This window comes from Equus caballus, chromosome 9, assembly GCF_041296265.1.
Source record: "Equus caballus isolate H_3958 breed thoroughbred chromosome 9, TB-T2T, whole genome shotgun sequence".
Lineage (NCBI taxonomy): Eukaryota > Metazoa > Chordata > Mammalia > Perissodactyla > Equidae > Equus > Equus caballus.
In genome coordinates this window covers 98103721-98122288 of record NC_091692.1, presented here as the reverse complement: position 1 = coordinate 98122288, position 18568 = coordinate 98103721, and the positions used below count along the sequence as shown (strand labels likewise).

The window sequence follows — 18568 nt, the reverse complement described above, 5'->3', positions numbered from 1 at the left end:
AACGTGAGACCTGCTGTCATTTTCTGAGGGAAAGCTTCAGTTTTAGGTGTTTTTCTCAGCATTGAATTTTCCAGCCATCCTGTGAGGTGGCAAGTCTTTGATGGCAAAGGTGACGGTCACGCTTCCGCTGCGTCGGCCCCTCTGGTGTGAATGCTCACTTCCCTTTCTTTTCAGGCCTCTGTAAGCAAGCTTGTTTGCATTTAAAGTTTAAACTTGATAAATTATTATTTCAGATTTTCTTAATTTGGATGCTCTTCCCACACGGGACACCAAGCAGTCCTTTGGAAGTCCCTCCTGCCTGGAGCCGAGCTGAGTGCCTCCACTGGGGGGTCAGTGGGAGAGGCATGGCTGGCTTAGGAGGTGTGTTTATTTTGAAGAGTGAGAGAATTTGGGGGAAAGAATAAAAAATGAATGTAAATTAGTATGATTTTATTTAATCAAAATTCCTGCCAAGTTGGGAAGAACAGCTGTGACAAAGCAGCTGGCACGTTGGTTCCCACTTGATTTGGACTCACATTACTTCTGTTTTCTCAAAATATTTTGCCTTCTGGTTCTTGGTCTTGGAAATACATCGCAAAGTGCATTATGTACCCATTTTTAGCTGCCTTTGTTTTCTTTTCTCAAATATAAGGACATCTGATGGAGGATCTTTGCTTTTTTCCCCCAGAAAAACAGAATGGAGAGATGGAGTTCCTGGGGCTGAGTTCTACGGGTTCCGGTCACAGCCCGTCAGTCACCCTGTGCGGGACACTTTGCCCCTCAGTGCAGTGGAACAGACGGGGTCAGCTGGGCCAGTAAACTGCTGATGGGCTATGTAACTGGGAAACTGAGGCCCCCATGGCAAAGATGCATTCCCTGAAAAATGTGTTGTAGGAATCTATATCTTTTTGGAAAAAACCCCAAAATTTGGATATGCATTACTTCTGTTCTAGGATTTGGTCTGAATTTGTTTTGTTTTATGGCTGTAAATACTGTATTTTTAAAACCCTACCTCCATTAACAGTTGGAAAAGGCCCCACTCAGGAACATCTTTCTTCAAGGAAAGCTTCTTGTTGCTAGAAAGTTAACACGGTAACAAGCCTCCTTAAATAAAAGTATATAACTTTTATTGGAGGAAAACAAAAATGTCCTAAAAACACAACTGCTGGGGTTTTTTTTTTTCTTTTCTTTATTGTGTTAAAATACACATAACATAAAGTTTACTATCTTACCCATTTTCAACTATACAGTTCAGTGACATTAAACACATTCACATCGTCGTGCAACCATCACTACCATTCAACCACACAGCTCTCTTCATCTTGTGAAACTGAGACTGTCCCCATTAAACAGTGACTCCCCATCTTTCTCTCCGCAGCCCCAGCCACCACCATTCTCTCTGTCCCTAGACTATGATGACTCAGTATCTCATGCACAGTCACGTGCCACATAGTGACGTTCTGTAGTCTGATAAGATTAGTACCATGCAGCCTTGATGTAGAGTGAGCTGTACCACCTAGGTTTGTGTAAGTGCTGTAGGGGAGGAAGAAATTTTCCTCTACCCATCTAGGTTCTTCTGGTTGGTCTAAGAATTGACATGAGACAGAATAACAGGAAAAAAACAAACAAAAGTTTAACAACATGTATACATGGGAGAAACCCAGGAAAACTGAGCAACTCACCAAAATGGCCAAAGCCCTCACCTTAAATACCATCCTGAGCTAAAGACAAAAAAAGACGTTGGGGTGGGGTGGGGAGAGTCGGGGACTTCAAAGGGAAGGAAGGCAATTCACAGGTAGGTGAGAAGGGGCAAATATTTGGAAAATCAGTGTTTCTTCAGCCACAGAGAAAGAGAACACAGAAGTGAGCCCAGCAAACAGCCTTTTCTAGGTTCCCCCTGTCTGCAACCTAGTTCATGTTATGCTAAGGCAATACCTCGCTTCCTGAGACAAGTTTTTTATCTGAATTCTTCTAGGCTGTTAAGGAGGAGGTAAAGAGAAAAACTTTGAGTCTTTCGTTTCTTAAAAATAATCAGCCTAAAATAATCCTATGTTAAAGAGACACAATTTAGGGTGGCAAATTTTGTTCCCCTTCATACACTCTATGATGTTTGCACGACAAAATCACCTGACACATTTCTCAGAACGTATCCTTGTTGTTAAACAAAGCATGAGTGTAAGTGGAATCATACAGGATTTGTCTTTTTGTGACTGGCTTATTTCACTTAGCCTAATGTCCTCAAGGTTCATCCATGTTGTAACATATTGCAGAACTTCCTTCCTTAGGTTGAATAACATTCCATTGTTTGCATATACCACATTTCATTTATCCATTCATCCGTCGATGAACACTCGGGTTGCTTCTGCATTTTGGCTGTTGTGAATAATGCTGTGTGAATATGGGAGTGCAGATATCTCTTTGAGACCCTGCTTTCGAATTCTGGGTATATACCCAGAAGGGGGATTGTGCTAATATGGTTATTTTTAATTTTTTGAGGAACCGCCATACTGTTTTTCACAGTGGCTGTGCCACTTTATGTTCTAACCAACAGTGCACAAGGGGTCCCATTTCTCCACATCCTTGCCAACACTTGTTTCTGGTTTTTTTATTTTAGCCATCCTAATGGGTGTGAGGTGGTATTTCATTGTAGCTTTGATTTGCATTTCTCTAATGATTAGTGATGGCATCTTTTCATGTGCTTATTGGCCATTCGTATATCTTTTTTGGAGAAATTTCTATTCAACTCCTTTGTCCATTTTTGAAACAGGTTGTTTCGTTTTTTGTAGGTGAGTTTTAGGAGCTCTCTATATATTCTGAGTATTAATCCCTCATCATATGTATGATTTTCAAATATCTTCTTCCATTCTGTGGGTTGCCTTTTTACTCTGTGGATAACATATATGACGTACAAATTTTTAAAAATTTTCATGAAGTCCAATTTGTCTATTTTTTCTTTTGTTGCCTGTGCCTTTGGTGTCATATCAAAGAAATCATTGCCACATCCAATGTCATGGAGCTCTTGTCCTATGTTTTATTCTAGGAGTTTTAGTTTTAGGGCTTACATTTAGGTCTGTGATCCATTTTGAGTTAATTTTTTTATGTGGTACGAGGTAAGGCTCCAATTTCATCTTTCTGCACACGGATATCCAATTTCCCCAGTACCATTTGTTGAAAAGACTGTCTTTTCCCATTAAATGGTCTTGGCACCCTTGTCGAAAACCATTTGACCATATATGCGAGGCTTTCTGTTCTCTTGCATTGGTCTGTATTTCTTCCTCTCGGCCAGGACCACACGGGTCTGATTACTGCAGCTTGGTAGTAACTTTCGAAATCAGGATGTGAGTCCTCCAGCTTTGTTCTTCTTTTTCAGGAAGGTTTTGGTTATTCGGGATCCCTTGGGATATCATATAAATTTTAGGATGGTTTTCCTATTTCTGCAAAAAAAACATCATTGGGATTTTGATAGGGATTGCAATAGCTGCTTATTTTTAAAGAAAAGGTTTTTATTTCCATTTTATGTTGCTCTGGAAAATTCAGTGGGTAGGACACTAGTCACATCAGAACGAGCTGTGGAGGGCTCCCCTGACAGAGGGGAAGGCCTCACGGGGCTCCGCATGCAGAGCTATGCAACCACAGCCGCCCTTGTCATTTTAGCAGAGTAGGAACTGAACAGCGACGGCTGAGGGACGTGCACCAGGCTGGCTTGCCAACGATACAGGCCCAGAAGGGGTATGGATGAGATTTTCAGCTCAACCATTTTGATGTGTTAGCAGGTTGCCAATGACCCCATCACCCTTTTCCCCTAGAATTGACTGAGTCTGCTGACTAGATGATTGAGCCATCTGCTGGCAGGACCTCTGCAAGTGACTCAAAGGTCGGTCAGTCACCACATGGTCCTAATGCATGTGGTGAATATCAGCACACACCTAAGACCCTGAACTAGGTAGGCAAGAGCTGTTCACTTCAGCACAATCAAATTTTAACCCCTAGTAGGAAAACCCAGCATCAAAGTAAAGTCTCCACTCGAGTTGAAATAGTATTAAGTCTTAACTCATGTTTTGACGTTGGGCTCTAATGTCCATTATGTGAGTGGGAATCGATTCCTTTTCTAACAGATAGAGCGGGTTCATGTGACTAAAGCTGAGTGGACCTAGTGTGACAGGGCCGATCCCCACACACGAGCTTGCCCGTCACTGGCCTCATGCAGCCTGTGTGTGAAGACTATGGATACGAACGTGCTGATGTGCGGCCGATTAAAACTCCCTTACGTTAGGACGAGACTCTCTAGAGAAAACGAGATGGGAGGATGTGAGGTTGGACCCAGCCCCCAAAAATAAGAAGAAAAAAAAGAAAAACTTCTTTTACTTTTTGAAAATTTGGTTTTACTATTGCTATAGACTGTATCCTCCACAAATTTATATGTCGAAACCCTAACCCCCAATGTGATGGCATTAGGAGGTGGGGCCTTTAGGAGTTGATTGGGTTATGAGGGTGGAGCCCTCAGGAATGAGATCAGTGCCCCTACAAAAGGGATCCCAGAGAGCTCCCTCATCCCTTCTGCCATGTGAGGACACAGTAAGGAGACAGCCATCTATAAACCAGGAAGCAAGCTCTCACTAGACCCCGAGTCTGCCAGCACTTTGATCTTGGACTTCCAGCCTCCAGAACGGTGTGAAATCCTAGTCTGCTGTGTATAAGCCACCCAGTCTGTGGCATTTTTGTCATAGTAGCCTGAACAGACTAAGACAACTATTTTTGCCTCTTCCCCAAATCACTCCCCTTTCACTGGCCTGATAGCCATTGTGAAGAAGCCTGTTTGTCCATGTGTTCACCTTACCCCTGCTGGCCTGGGCTAACAGGAATACGATGGGATGTGTCTAAAACCAGGAGGCCAGCCACTGTCCAGGACGAGCACCAGAAGCCTCCAGAAGCTGACACCTATAAAGTATCAAACGTGTCTCAAAATGCTGCCTTGAGATTTGATGACTGGACAGTGCCGCATATCTTTTTTCTGTTGCCCCACATCCTTTTGGAGACAGATTCAATCGGAAGTGAAATGTGCACACAGTCTAAGACGCAGCCCAATCGAGTGTGGTTATGATGAAACACAAGTGAATGGTAGAAACTAGAAGTGGCCCAAACCTCCCGGAAGTAGTTTGTGGATCAGATGACATTAGGGAGAGGGAGGGAGGCGACTGGAAAGGATTACACTCTGTAGGTTAGAACTTCCAACTTAATATACATTTACTATAAATATGCAATTGTGAGGTTTGTTTTTAAGTTGTTTAAAGAAACTAAAAAGGATAAGGGGTAAAATCATAAACAAGCTAGGAAATGACAAGTATGAAGCACACTTAAATTTTGCTACAAATTGCTAAAAATAACAAAGGCTTTTTTAGCCACCTTCAGTATTCTTTGGCCATTTCCTCAAACAGCCAACGCAGCCTGAATCTTCTTTGTCTAACAAGCAGACGCTGACTTCAGGGTGTCGTGTGTGCTGGAATCTTTCAGCCACTCAGAGTAGGCCCTGACGCCCAGCATGAAGCCACAGGAGACTGGGGTGGACACACACACAGTGCCCAGGCAGGAGTGTGCACTCCCCCCGGCTTAGTCTAGGAGGTATGTGTCTCTAACCAAAGCCCTCACAGGCCACCCAAGCATTCCTCCGCAGACACAACAGGCTAGGACAGCCGAGAGAAGAAGGAGACTCTCACCAAAGAGGTCACAAAGCCAATGCAACGAACTCAGTGGCCACGCAGCGGCACTGGGCTATTTCCCCCAGGGCATGGCAGTTGATATATGAGGAAGAAAGGACTAACACTGTAGAGATCCCTTTTTTTTTTTTTGAGGAAGATTAGCCCCAAGCTGAGCTCTGCCACCAATCCTCCTCTTTTTGCTGAGGAAGGCTGGTCCTGAGCTAACATCCACGCCCATCTTCCTCTACTTTATATGTGGGACACCTGCCTCAGCATGGCGTGCCAAGGGGTGCCATGTCCGCACCCAGGATCCCAACCAGCGAACCCCAGGCCGCCGAAGCAGAATGAGTGAACTTAACTGCTGCACCACCAGGCCGGCCCCAAGATCCCTTTTTACATATCAAAATATAAAAAATAAAAAAAAAAAGAAAAATGGTCTTTTGAGACTGCAAAAGTCTCTTCCACTTCCAGGAAGGAGACTAAACCACGCACTGAGGAAAACTAGACGTCGTGCACAATTATTTCAGACAACAGGGAACTAACCGAGTCATAGAACCATGGAGCCAAGACGCCAGAGAGGAGGAAATTCTAAGAAGAGAGGGCTGGCTTGGAGCTTTTGTGCCCAGGGTCCGATGGCGCTCCGACATCCCTGCAGGGCTGCATTCAGTACAGCCCACGACGGGGTTCCCGCAGCCGGTCACACCTCCGCCAACTTAGCCGGGTCTGCAGGAGACCCTGGCCTCCTTATGCAGCCCCTCTCTGAAGGCAGCAGGCATGCCCCAGCTTCTACGGCTCTCAGAGCACTTGTCCACGTGCTCTTCTCACTACCCTGTGCCCCTACAAGAGGGCCAACCCACAGGCCACAAGATAGAGCGGGGTCATCTGTCCTGGAAATGCTCCGCCTCCAGAGAGCTAGGACTTGCAGGTGCCCACAGGGGCCTGGGGCTCTAGAGCTCCGGCCAGGCCAGCTGCCCCGCCCTGGGCCCCGCCCCCCACAGCCCCGCCCCCGGCCTGCGGGGGCCCGCAGCCCCACCCCGCCTCGCGGTGGTCTCACCTTTCCGTGCTGCCGGAGGTACTCCTCCCACGCCCTGAGCGCTTCCTCCGGCTGCGAGTCTCCAAGTGCGCACAGGGCACTGCACACCTGTTCCTGCACCAGCGGGTCCTTATCGGTGACGGCGTCCAGCAGGATGGTGGACAGCTCTGCAGCGACAAAGCCCGGTGCGCGTGCTCAGGCGGGCGCCAACCCCACTCGGAGAGAGCACCCTCAGAGAGAGCTCCGACCCAGAGCTGGAGGAGCCGCTCTCACATATGTGCCCCGCTCCCCTAGCTCGCCGGGGTCTCTCTTGGAACACACTTTCTGCCTGCTCTGAGGGCACTCTGGCCACCTCTCCCCTGACCTTATGTCCCAGGCCGTGCATGCTTCATGTCTCCCGCTCCGCTGGACCGTGGCTCCTATAAAAGGCAGCGGTTGCAGGCTCAAGGCCAAGTGGAAAGCTGCCCCCAGGTGGCCCTCTGGCCCTCCTGCCCTTGCAGAGTGGCACGCCAGTCCCACCACCTGCTCTTGCAGACTCCTCATCACCCTGTCCCCACACTTGAAGCCAGGTCTCTCCTGCTCAGCACCCTGGACAGGACCCCATCATCCTCAGTGTGCCGCGAGGTCAGGGCATGGTGCCTGCAAGCAGTGCTTACAAATCCTTACCCCTAGGGATGAAGCTCTGTGGGGCAAGGACAAGTCTCCCCCCGCCTCCACCCTGCTCTTGGCCATGCCCTCAGCAAACTGCTGGCCCTGGCTGCAAGGGCAGAGTGGCCAGTCAGAGTGGACACTGCACCCGGGGAAGGTGTAGAAAGGGGTGAAGACACAGGGACCCCTCCCACATCAACACAAAGCCCCTGCACCCAGGAAACACCGTCCCCCACACCAGACTAAGCCTGCGGCCAAATCTGACACCCTCTGCTTCAGTATCTGCAGACGCGACTACTGTTTCTTTTTTTTAATGAAATCTTAGAGAAAGTGTGTTCATGCAACAGTCATTTCTTCAAACCACACTCAATGCCATGTGCTCATCTGCATCTCAAACGCAAAAGCTAGCAGGTGTGACACTGAGGGCTGCCTGAGAGCCCAGCAGATGCCCTACCCTTGGGAGCCCCACCCACCCTGCTCACTCACTCTTCACGTAGGACTCGGTCATTGCGGTAGTCTCAACTTTCTCTCGCCCACTGTGAACACAGACAGCTTCTTCTCAAACCTGGAGTAACCAAAAATACAACATTTAATTCATAAGCTTCCTCAGTTTATGGACGGTTACTATGCTTGTATAAAACACACGATTTAAACAAATTTGTTCTGGGAGAATTGTTTCTGCCACACTTTGGCCAAGCCACCTGCCAAAAGGCACCATTCCCACAACAGTTACCAGCTCTCCTCCGCCCCAGCACCTGGCAGCCCTGCTGCCAGTGTGGGGCCAGCCCACAAGGGCTGCTCCCAGTTGACTGACAGTAGCCTGGGCAAGCGTGGTCACTGCCTCCACCTACATCTTCCTTCACTCTGTGAAGAAGAGAGGACGTACATGAGGCCTGTGTCGCTGACAACCTGTGCAGAGCAGAGAAACCTCTCCCTGAGGGCCAAGAACAACGGCCTTGACCATGGCAGGGCCAGGGATCCCCACGCCTGAGAATTCTAGCACAACATTAAATGAGCCTCCTAGTGGCAGAAAGAGACTGCATGGGCAGCACAGGGATCCAATCAGCTCGCTGGTGCCTGAAACCAACCATCCAAGCAGCCCACGGGATTAGAGAATCGCAGCTTTCAAATATCGCATGCCTCAAAGCACCATTTGCAACAGCTGGACTCAAAGAATGAAGTTCATCAAATAAGCAAGTGCCTCCGCCTCTTCATCATATGGTCACATGCTCAGTCCTATGTCATACTTCGCAAGGACCTGTAAGGTCAGAGGGGCCACAGGCCCTCAGCGTCACAGCTGACTGCTTTCTAACATTCGTGTCCTTTATTCACTGGTGATCCCACCACCCCTTTGTCCCCTTGATCACCTCTCATCCATAAAACGATGGCGATAACAAAGGAGAGGTGCCATGATCTTCCCCTAACCAGGTAGGACATACTCAATTTGCTGTGCACACACAGGAAGGAGGCAAGGTGAGAAATCATGTAACAATGGGGAGGTGGTGGAATTAAAAATAAGTGAGAATTCTAGTTCAAGAAGTTCAAGATGCTCCCAAGCATTCACCTGTCCCACCAAAACCTCAATGAAATGATAGAAAGGATGCGTCTCTTAAAAAAATAAATGCAAAAGGAAAGAAACAAGAAAAGGTAAAATTAGCAGACCAGAAATTTTCAGGGATCCTGGGCAGACAGAAAGCAGATGGAGACGACTCTGGTTTGAAGATGGTGGCATCAGCAAGGTGTTTCCCTTTTCTTCCTGGAAAGCATCTAAAAGTAACAAGGAAAACAAGAAATAAAAACATGTATTCCATTTGTGGCAGAGCAAGGAGAAGGCAAAAAAATCCCAAACCCTGAAAGGATGAAGAGCTGAAAATGCCGCAGCTGTCAAGCAGGGCATGAGGTGCACGGGCAGCAGCTTCCAGGAAGAGCCCATGGCACACGCTTCCCAAAGGCAGCCACACCCTCAAGTGGAAGCCAAATCCTGAGTTCCTGGACCCAGTCTGAGTCTGTGAGGAGAGCAGCCTGTCCCTGAGGCAGAGGCTTTGCCCCACGAAAAGCCATAGCTGCCTATCTCCACCACCTCGGAACAAACAAGGGCTAATCCAGCTCAAACTCCATGAAGTTTGGAACACCCTTCATACAAGCACACAGCTAGGCTCACCCAACTCCAACAGGAGCAAACAAAAGTAAATAAGCATAAGAGACGTCTGCTCCCACCCCAGATGGAAGTAACAGACCAATCTGCCCTCCTGACCAAAACAATTATACAACCGGACAAGACACATGGAATCAAGGTCCTCAGGAGGATGGACATCAGAAGACGAGGGCCGGGGGCCCTGAGACAACTCCAGCTCACTGCCTGGAGGGCGTAGCCAGGCTGAGGAACACTCAGCAGGGCCCAGCAATACACCTGAGTTGAGGAGACCGACCAGGAGAGTCCCAGGAGACCTAGGACCTGCTGGAGTTTGCAGGCTTTAGGACCAGAGAGAACTCCAGACGCCTGCAGAGGGTCCTCTGGTTACTCAGCTGATTTACTGGTCAGCACTGGGTAGCAGAATAATGTCCCCAAAGATGCTCATGCCTTCATCCCCAGAAGCTGTGAATATGTTACACAGCAAAAGGGACTCAGCAGACAAGACAGAAGGTAGAGACCTTGAGGTGGGGGGATTCCTCTGGATTACGTGGGTGAGACCAGCCTAATCACGTGAGTCCTTAAAAACAGAAAACCTTTCCCAGCTGGATCTGGGAGAGGAGAGGAAGAAGAAGGAAGGGAAATTTGAAGAATAGGAAGGACTCAACCCACCATGGCTGGCTTTGAAGATGGAGGAAGGAGGCTCTGAGCCAAGAAATGTGGGTGGCCTACAGAAGCTTGAAACACCCTCATCTTACAGCCAGCAAGAAAACAGGGACTTCAATCCTGCAGCCACAAAGAACCAAATTCTGCCAACAGCCTGAAAGAGCAGGAAACAGATCCTCCCCAAAGTCCCCAGAAAAGAGCACAGCCCTACTGACCCCTCGAACTTAGCTCAACGAGGTCCACGCTAGATTTCAAGGACTTTAAGAAAATGTGTTGTTTAAGCCACTAAGTTTGTGGTAATTTGTTACTACAGCAATAGGAAACTAAATAAGTGCATGTTTGGGAAGAAACCACCCAACACCAGGGAAAGAGCCACCCAAAATGATTAGCAGAAACAATGCCTAGAGCTCACGGTGAGCCAAGAATGGGCCTGCTCCCAGAAGCCAGAGGGGAAAACATCAAAACTCACAGGGCATTGGGAAGAGCACTCAAAAGGGTTTTGCCTAAGTAGAGAAGTAAAATTAGCCCTAGACTAAATGCTTTCTCATCTCAGCTAACAAAGCTAAAAGCACAACCTGAAAGGATCGAACTGTTCCCAAGCAGCTTAGCCACAACCCAGAGCAAAGCTCAAGAAGAATAATGCGACATAGAAATATCCAGCACCAACAAGGTAATAACGTCTGGCCCCCAATAAAAAACTACCAGGCATGCAAAGAAGAAAATACAACCCAGAATGAGGATGAATCAACCAATACAAACCGACCCAGAAATGACACAGAGGAAAGAATTAGTAAACAAGGACATTAACAGTTATTATAACCGTATTTCATATATTTAGGAAACCACAGGGAAGACTGACATGTTAACATAGAGAGGTTAAAGTAAAAGGATGGGAAAAGAAAAACGAGGCTGACACTAGTCATAAGACCACTGGAGTGACTATATTAATATTAGACAAAGTAGATTTCAGAGACATAACAGTCCTAAATAAACATTTATGCACTTAATAACAGAACTTCAAAATACACAAAACTAACAAAAATGCAAGAAGAAATAGACAAATCCAAATTATAGTAGGGATTTCAATAACACCTCTCTCTCTCTGTAACTGGCAGAACAAGTGTACAGAAAATCAGTAAGGGTACAAAAGACCTGAACAATACTGTCAACCAACTTGACCTAAACAATATTTATAGAACACTACATTCATTAACAATAGAATATATATTGTTTCCATGGGATGGAAATAGAACATTTACCAAGACTGACCACATTCTGGGCAATAAAACAAATCCCAATAAATATAAAAGAATTCAAGTCACACAAAGTATGTTCTCTGACCACAATGGAAGTAAATTAGAAATCAGTAAGAGAAAGCTATCTGAGAAATCTCCAAGTATTTAAAAACTACTTAATATGCTTCAAAATAATAGAAGTCAAAAAAGAAATCAAAAGTGAAATCAGAAAGCATTTTGAAGTGAATGAAAGTGAAAAGACCTATCAAAATTGTGGGAAATTTATATCATTAAATGTCTGTATTAGAAAAGAAGAGTGACATCATCTTCCATCTTAAGAAACTAGACACTCAAAGAAAGCAAAAGAAAGGAAATAATAAATACCAGCATAAAAATCAAAGACGAGCCCAGCCCTGTGGCCGAGTGGTTAAGTATGCACACTCTGCTTTGGCGGCCCAGGGTTTCGCCAGTTCAAATCCTGGGTGTGGACATGGCACCACTCATCAAGCCATGCTGAGGTGGCATCCCACATGCCACAACTAGAAGGACCCACAACTAAAAATACACAACTATGTACTGGGGGGCTTTGGGAGAAAAAGGAAAAATAAAATCTTTAAAAAAAAATTTTTAAATCAAAGAAAAAGAAAACAGAGGGAAAAAAATCAATGATACCAAAGGCTAGTTATCTGAGATCAATAAATTTCATAACCTCTAGCCTGACTGATCAGGAAAAAGAGAGAAGACACACATTACCAATATCAATAATGAGAGAGGTGACAACAGTACAGATTCTACAGATAATAAAAGGACATTAAGAGTATCTTCTGAGGGACAAGCCCCATGGTGTAGTGGTTAAGTCTGGCACACTCTGCTTCAGGGACCCAGGTTAGAGATTCAGGTCCTGGGTACTGAATCAAGCCATGCTGTGGCAGTGACCCACGTGCAAAGTTGAGGAAGACTGGCACAGATGTTAGCTCAGGGCTAATATTCCTCAAGCACAAAATAAAAAGAGGAAGACTGGCAACAGATGTTAGCTCAGAGTGAATCTTCCTCACCAAAAAAAAAAAAAAAAAGAATATATTCTGAATAACTTTATGCCAGTAATTTGGGCAACTTAAAAGAAAAGCAAAGTCAACTATACCTCACAGGAAAGAATAAAGGAGGAGTGATGTCAGCATCATGGTGGAGTGAGCTGTTCCCTTTGACTCTCCCTGCTAAGATACAACCAAAAGGACATTCATTAACCAAGAGAGGATACCCACATAGCACAACAGGATGTCTGAGAAATCCACGCAGCCATACGTCTGAAGGTCCCCAGGAAACAGTGGAAGGAGGTGAGCAGATCTCCTCCCAATCCCCAGTGGCAGCGATCTAGGGCACAGGACCTCACACAGCAGCCAGCACATGACTCTGGGAGGAGGCAGGGGAGGGTGCGGGTCTCAGCATGAATGCTTTTGCTTTCAGGGTTGTGTCTTGGCCGGTAGAGGCACTCCACACCAAGGTGGCTCGGCCACTGCATGGGCGCCCCCACCAGGCACAGCAGCACAGGCAGGCTGCCAGTGAGTGCAGAGTGGGCTCACATGTACAAAAGAGGGCTCCCCATCCCCTCCCCTCCTGCCTGGCACACTGGCTCGGCCAGTCAGCCAGGGCAGCGGACCCACACCAGAGGGCCTATGCCTGCATGTGTGACCCACTGGGCAGCAGCGGCCAGAGAGCAGACACAGACACACTGTGTCAGCATAGCTTCCAGCAGAAGGGCACAACTTCCAGCAGACACAGTGGGTTCAGAAAACACAGCTCCTGCCCCTGCCAGTGTTGGCAGGTGGAATCTGAGACTAGATACTACCACTATGTGCCAGGAAAGGTCCACTTCATCAAACACCATGAAGAAATACATTAACACTCCATATCAGATGAAAATGACAAGTCTCCAGAAACCAATCCTGAACTCATAGAACTTTACAATCTAAATGACAGAGAATTCAAATAGTTATCTTAAAGAAACTCAACAAGTTACAAGAAAACTCAGAAAGGCAGTTCAATAAACTCAGGAATAAAATTAATGAGCAGAAGGAATTCTTCACAAAAGAGACTGAAACTCTAAAAAAAAACCCCAAACAAATGCTGGAGATGAAGAATACAATGAATGAGATAAAAAACAATCTAGAAACCTTTATAAACAGAGCTGACGTTATGGAGGGGCAGAATTAGTAGTTTAGAGGATAGAAATACAGAAATGCTTCAGGTGGAAGAGGAGAGAGAACTAAGACTTAAAAAAAAAAGAAGATGGGCTGGCCCCATCGCCTAGTGGTTAAGTTTGGTGCACTCTTCTTTGGCAGCCCAGGTTCAGTTCCTGGGTGCAGACCTACACAACTCATTGGCAGCCATACTGTGGCAGCAACCCACACACAAAATAGAGGAAGATTGGCATAGATGTTAGCTCAGGGTGAATCTTCCTCAGCAAAAAAAGAAGAAGATGATGAAATTCTCCAAGAAATATTTGACTCAATTAGGAAATGCAACATAAGGATTATAGGTATTCAAGAGGGAGAGAGGAACAGAGAGCTTGTTCAAAGAAATAATAGCTGAAAACTTCCAAAAGCTGGGGAAGGAACTGGAATTACAAGTAAATGAAGCAATAGAATTCTCAATTACATCAATGCAAAAAGACCTTCTCAAAGGTATATTCTAGTAAAACTGGCAAAAGTCAGTGACAAAGAAAACATACTAAGGGCAGCAAGGCAGAAGAGAGTAATCTACAAAGGAACTCCTATCAGGCTTTAAGCAGACTTCTAGCAGAAACCTCACAGGCCAGGAGAAAGTGAAAGGATATATTCAAAATACTGAAAGACAACAACTTTCAGCCAAGAGTACTCTCTCCAGCAAAACTATCCCTCAGATATGATGGAGAAATGAAAACTTTCCCAGATAAAGAAAAGCTGAGGGAGTTCATCACCACAAGACCCCCACTACAAGAAATGATCAAGAAGGCCCTCGCACCTGAAACAAAAAGGAAAAGGTTTACAAAGCCTTGAACAAGGAGATAAGGAAAGAAAATCAGAAAATTGCAGCTCTCTATCAAAACAGGTTAGCAAACAATCAATTATAACATTAAAGATAAAGGGAAGGAAAGCATCAAAAATAATACAAATGCTTCAGTTTAATCACAAACTCACAGCACAAAATGGAACAATTTGTGACAACAATATCTTAGACAGGGAAGAGGAGAGGGATGGAACCTGCTTAAGTTAATGGAGATAAGAGGCTATCAGAAAGTGGACTAGCTCATCTACGAGATCTTCTATACAAACCTCATGGTAACCACTAAACAAAAAATCAGAACAGAGACATAGATGATAAATAAAGAGAAAACCATCATAGAAAATTACCAAACCGAAATGGTAGTCAGAAATACATGCAAAGAAAAACAAGGAAAATCTAGAACAACTGGAAAACAAGAGATAAATGGCAGCATTAAGCCTTCATATATCAATAATCACTTTAAATGTAAATGGATTGAATTCTCCAATCAAAACATACAGAGTGGAAGGTGGATTAAAAAACAAGACCCAATAATATGCTGCCTCCAGGAAATACATCTCAGCTCTAAAGACAAACATAGGCTCAGAGTGAAGGGATGGAAGATGATACTCCAAGGAAATGATAAGCAAAAGAAAGCAGGTGTTGCCATAGTTATATCAGACAAAGCAGACTTCAAGATGAAAAAGGCAATGAGAGACAAAGAGGGGCAGTATATAATGATAAAAGGGACACTCCATCAAGAGGACATAACACTTATCAATATATATGCACCTACACAGGAGCACCAAAGTACATAAAGCAACTATTAACAGACCTAAAGGGAGAAATTAACAGCAACACAATAATAGTAGGGGACCTCAATGCCCTACTTACATCATCCAGACAGAAAGTCAACAAGGAAATAGTGGAATTAAACAAAAAACTAGACCAGATGGACTTAATAGATATATATAGAACATTCTATCCAAAAACAGCAGAATGCACATTCTTCTCAAGTGCACATGGAACATTCTCAAAGATAGACCATATACTGGGAAACAAGGCAAACTTCAATAAATTTAAGAAGATTGAAATCATACCAAGCATCTTTTCCAACCACAATGCTATGAAATTAGAAATCAACTATAAGAAAAAAGCTGAGAAAGTCACAAATATGTGGAGACTAAACAACATGCTACTGAACAACCATTGGATCAATGAAGAAATCAAAGGAAAAATCAAAAAATATCTGGAGACAAATGAAAGTGAAAATACATCATACCAACTTTTTTTTTTTTGAGGAAGATTAGCCCTGAACTAACATCTGCTGCCAATCCTCCTCTTTTTGCTAAGGAAGACTGGCTCTGAGCTAACATCCATGCCCATCTTCCTCTCCTTTATATGTGGGATGCCTACCACAGCATGGCTTGACAAGGGTACCATGTCTGCACCCAGGATCCCAACCAGCGAACCCCGGGCCAGCAAAGAGGAACGTGCACACTTAACCTCTGCACCACCGGGCCAGCCCCCGAACCAACTCTTATACGATGCAGTAAAAGTGGCTCTAAGATGGAAATTCATAGCAATACAGGCCAACCTCAACAAACAAGAAAAATCTCAAGTAAGTAATCTTAAATTACACCTAACAGAACTAGAAAAAGAAGAACAAACAAAGCCCAAAGACAGCAGAAGGAGGGAAATAATAAAATTAGAGCAGAAATAAATAAACTAGAAACCAAAAAAACCAGTAGAAAGGATCAATGAAACTAAGAGCTAGTTCTTTGAGGAGATAAACAAAATCGACAAACTCTTGGCCAGACTCACTAAGAAAAAAAGAGAGAAGTCTCAAGTAAATAAAATTAGAAATGATAGAGGAGAAATTACAATGGATAGCACAAAAATACAAAAGATTACAATAAAATACTCTGAAAAACTATATGCCAACAAATTGGATAACCTAGAAGAAATGGATAAATTCTTAGCATCATACAACCTCCAAAAACTGAATCAAGAAGACATAGAGAATCTGAACAGACCAATCACAAGTAAAGAGATTGAAAGAGTAATCAGAAATATCCCCAAAAAACGAAAGTCCAAGGCTGCCCCATGGCCAAGCAGTTAAAGATCCATGCACTCCACTTTGACGACCCAGGTTCGTGGGTTCAGATCCCAGGCACGGACCTAATCCACTCATCAGCCACGCTGTGGAGGCATTCCACATACAAACTAGAGGAAGACAGGCACAGATGTTAGGTCAGGGCTAAATCTTCCTCAAGCAAAAAAATAAAATAAAATAAAATCCAGGACCAGATGGCTTCTCTGAGAATTCTACCAAACATTCCAAGAAGATTTAATACCTATCCTTCTCAAACTATTCCAAAAATTTGAGGAAGAGAGAATGCTTCCTAACTCATTCTATGAAGCCAACATCACCCTGATCCCAAAGCCAGACAAAGACAACACCAAGAAGGAAAATTATAGGCAAATATCGCTGATGAACATAGATGTAAAAATCCTCAACAAAATACTGGCAAACCAAAACAGCAATAGGTTAAAAGGGTCATACAACATGATCAAGTGGGATTTATTTCAAGGATGCAGGGATGGTTCAACATCTGCAAATCAATCAGTGTGATATACCACATTAACAAAATGAGAAATAAAAATCACATGATCATCTCAATAGATTCAGAGGAAGCATTTGACAAGATCCAACAACCATTTATGATAAGAACTCTCAATAAAACGGGTACAGATGGAAAGTATCTCAACATAATAAAGGCCACATATGGCAAACCCACAGCCAACATCAGACTCAATGGGGATAAACGGAAAGCCTTCCCTCTGAGAACAGGAACAAGACAAGGGTGCCCACTCTCACCACTCTTATTCAGCACAGTATTGGAGGTTTTGCCCAAAGCAATTAGGAAAGAAAAAGAAATAAAAGGTATCCAAGTTGGAAAGGAAGAAGTGAAACTCTTGCTGTTTGCAGATGACATGATTCTCTATATAGAAAACCCTGAAGAACCCATCAGAAAGCTACTAGAAATAATCAACAACTGCAGCAAAGTTGCAGGGTACAAAATCAACTTACAAAAATCAGTTGCATTTCTGTACACCAATAACAAACTAGCAGCAAGAGAACTCAAGAATACAACCCCATTTACAACTGCAAGAAAAAAAATAAAATATCTAGGAATAAATTTAACCAAGGAGGTGAAAGACCTAAACACTGAAAACTAGGGGCCGGCCCGGTGGCGTGGTGGTGAAGTTTGCATGCTTCACTTCAGGGGCCCAGGGTTTGCCGGTTTGTATCCCGGTCACAGACCTACTTATCAAGCCATGCTGTGGCAGGCATCCCACATATAAAAAATAGAGGAAGATGGGCACACATGTTAGCTCAGGGCCAATCTTCCTCACCAAAAAGAGGAGGATTGGAGGCAGATGTTAGCTCAGGGCAATCTTCCTCAAAAAAAAAAAGTGAAGGGCTGGCCCCGTGGCCGAGTGGTTGGGTTCACGCGCTCCGCTGCAGGTGGCCCAGTGTTTCGTTGGTTCGAGTCCTGGGCGCGGACATGGCACGTCTCGTCAAGCCACGCTGAGGCAGCATCCCACATGACACAACTGGAAGGACCCACAACGAAGAATGTACAACTATGTACCGGGGGGCTTTGGGGAGAAAAAGGAAAAAAATAAAATCTTGAAAAAAAAAAAAAGTGAAAAAAAAAAACCACCGAAAACTACTATAAGACATTATTGAAAGAAATCAAAGATGACATAAAGAAATGGAAAGATATTTCATGCACATGTATTGGAAGAATAAACATAGTTAAAATGTGCATATTACCTAAAGCAATCTACAGATTCAATGCAATCTCAATCAGAATCCCAATGACATTTTTAATGACAATAGAACAGAGTCCTAAAATTTATAGGGAACAACAAAGGATCCCAAATAGCGAAAGCAATCCTGAGGAAAAAGAACAAAGCTGGAGGAATCACAATCCCTAACTTCAAAATATACTACAGGGGCTGGCCCCATGGCCAAGTGGTTGAGTTCACGAGCTCCACTTCAGTGGCCCAGGGTTTCACCGGTTCGGATCCTAGGCATGGACATGGCACCGCTCATCAGGCCATGCTGAGGTGGTATCCCACATAGCAC

At 44.6% G+C, this 18568-nt stretch overlaps 1 protein-coding gene across 46 annotated transcripts in view; it reads right to left on the bottom strand.

The window, feature by feature from the left end:
- Nucleotides 1-18568, bottom strand: part of MROH1 (maestro heat like repeat family member 1) — a 99834-nt gene that overhangs the window by 69360 nt on the left and 11906 nt on the right. For 26 of the 46 annotated variants that reach the window (XR_002810562.2, XR_011421696.1, XR_011421697.1 and 23 more), the window contains exons 2-4: nucleotides 9019-9123; nucleotides 7843-7921; nucleotides 6730-6875 (exon numbers count right to left, since the gene is read on the bottom strand). Coding sequence is in view for 40 of the 46 variants with exons in the window: in XM_070222584.1 (XP_070078685.1) it covers nucleotides 6730-6875; nucleotides 7843-7864 (168 nt within the window). In the remaining 6 variants the exon portion in view is untranslated. Of the gene's footprint in view, nucleotides 1-6729; nucleotides 6876-7842; nucleotides 7922-9018; nucleotides 9124-12529; nucleotides 12603-18568 lie in introns of all 46 variants that reach the window. The other 20 variants (XR_011421700.1, XM_023649219.2, XM_070222559.1 and 17 more) reach the window with 2 other exon arrangements.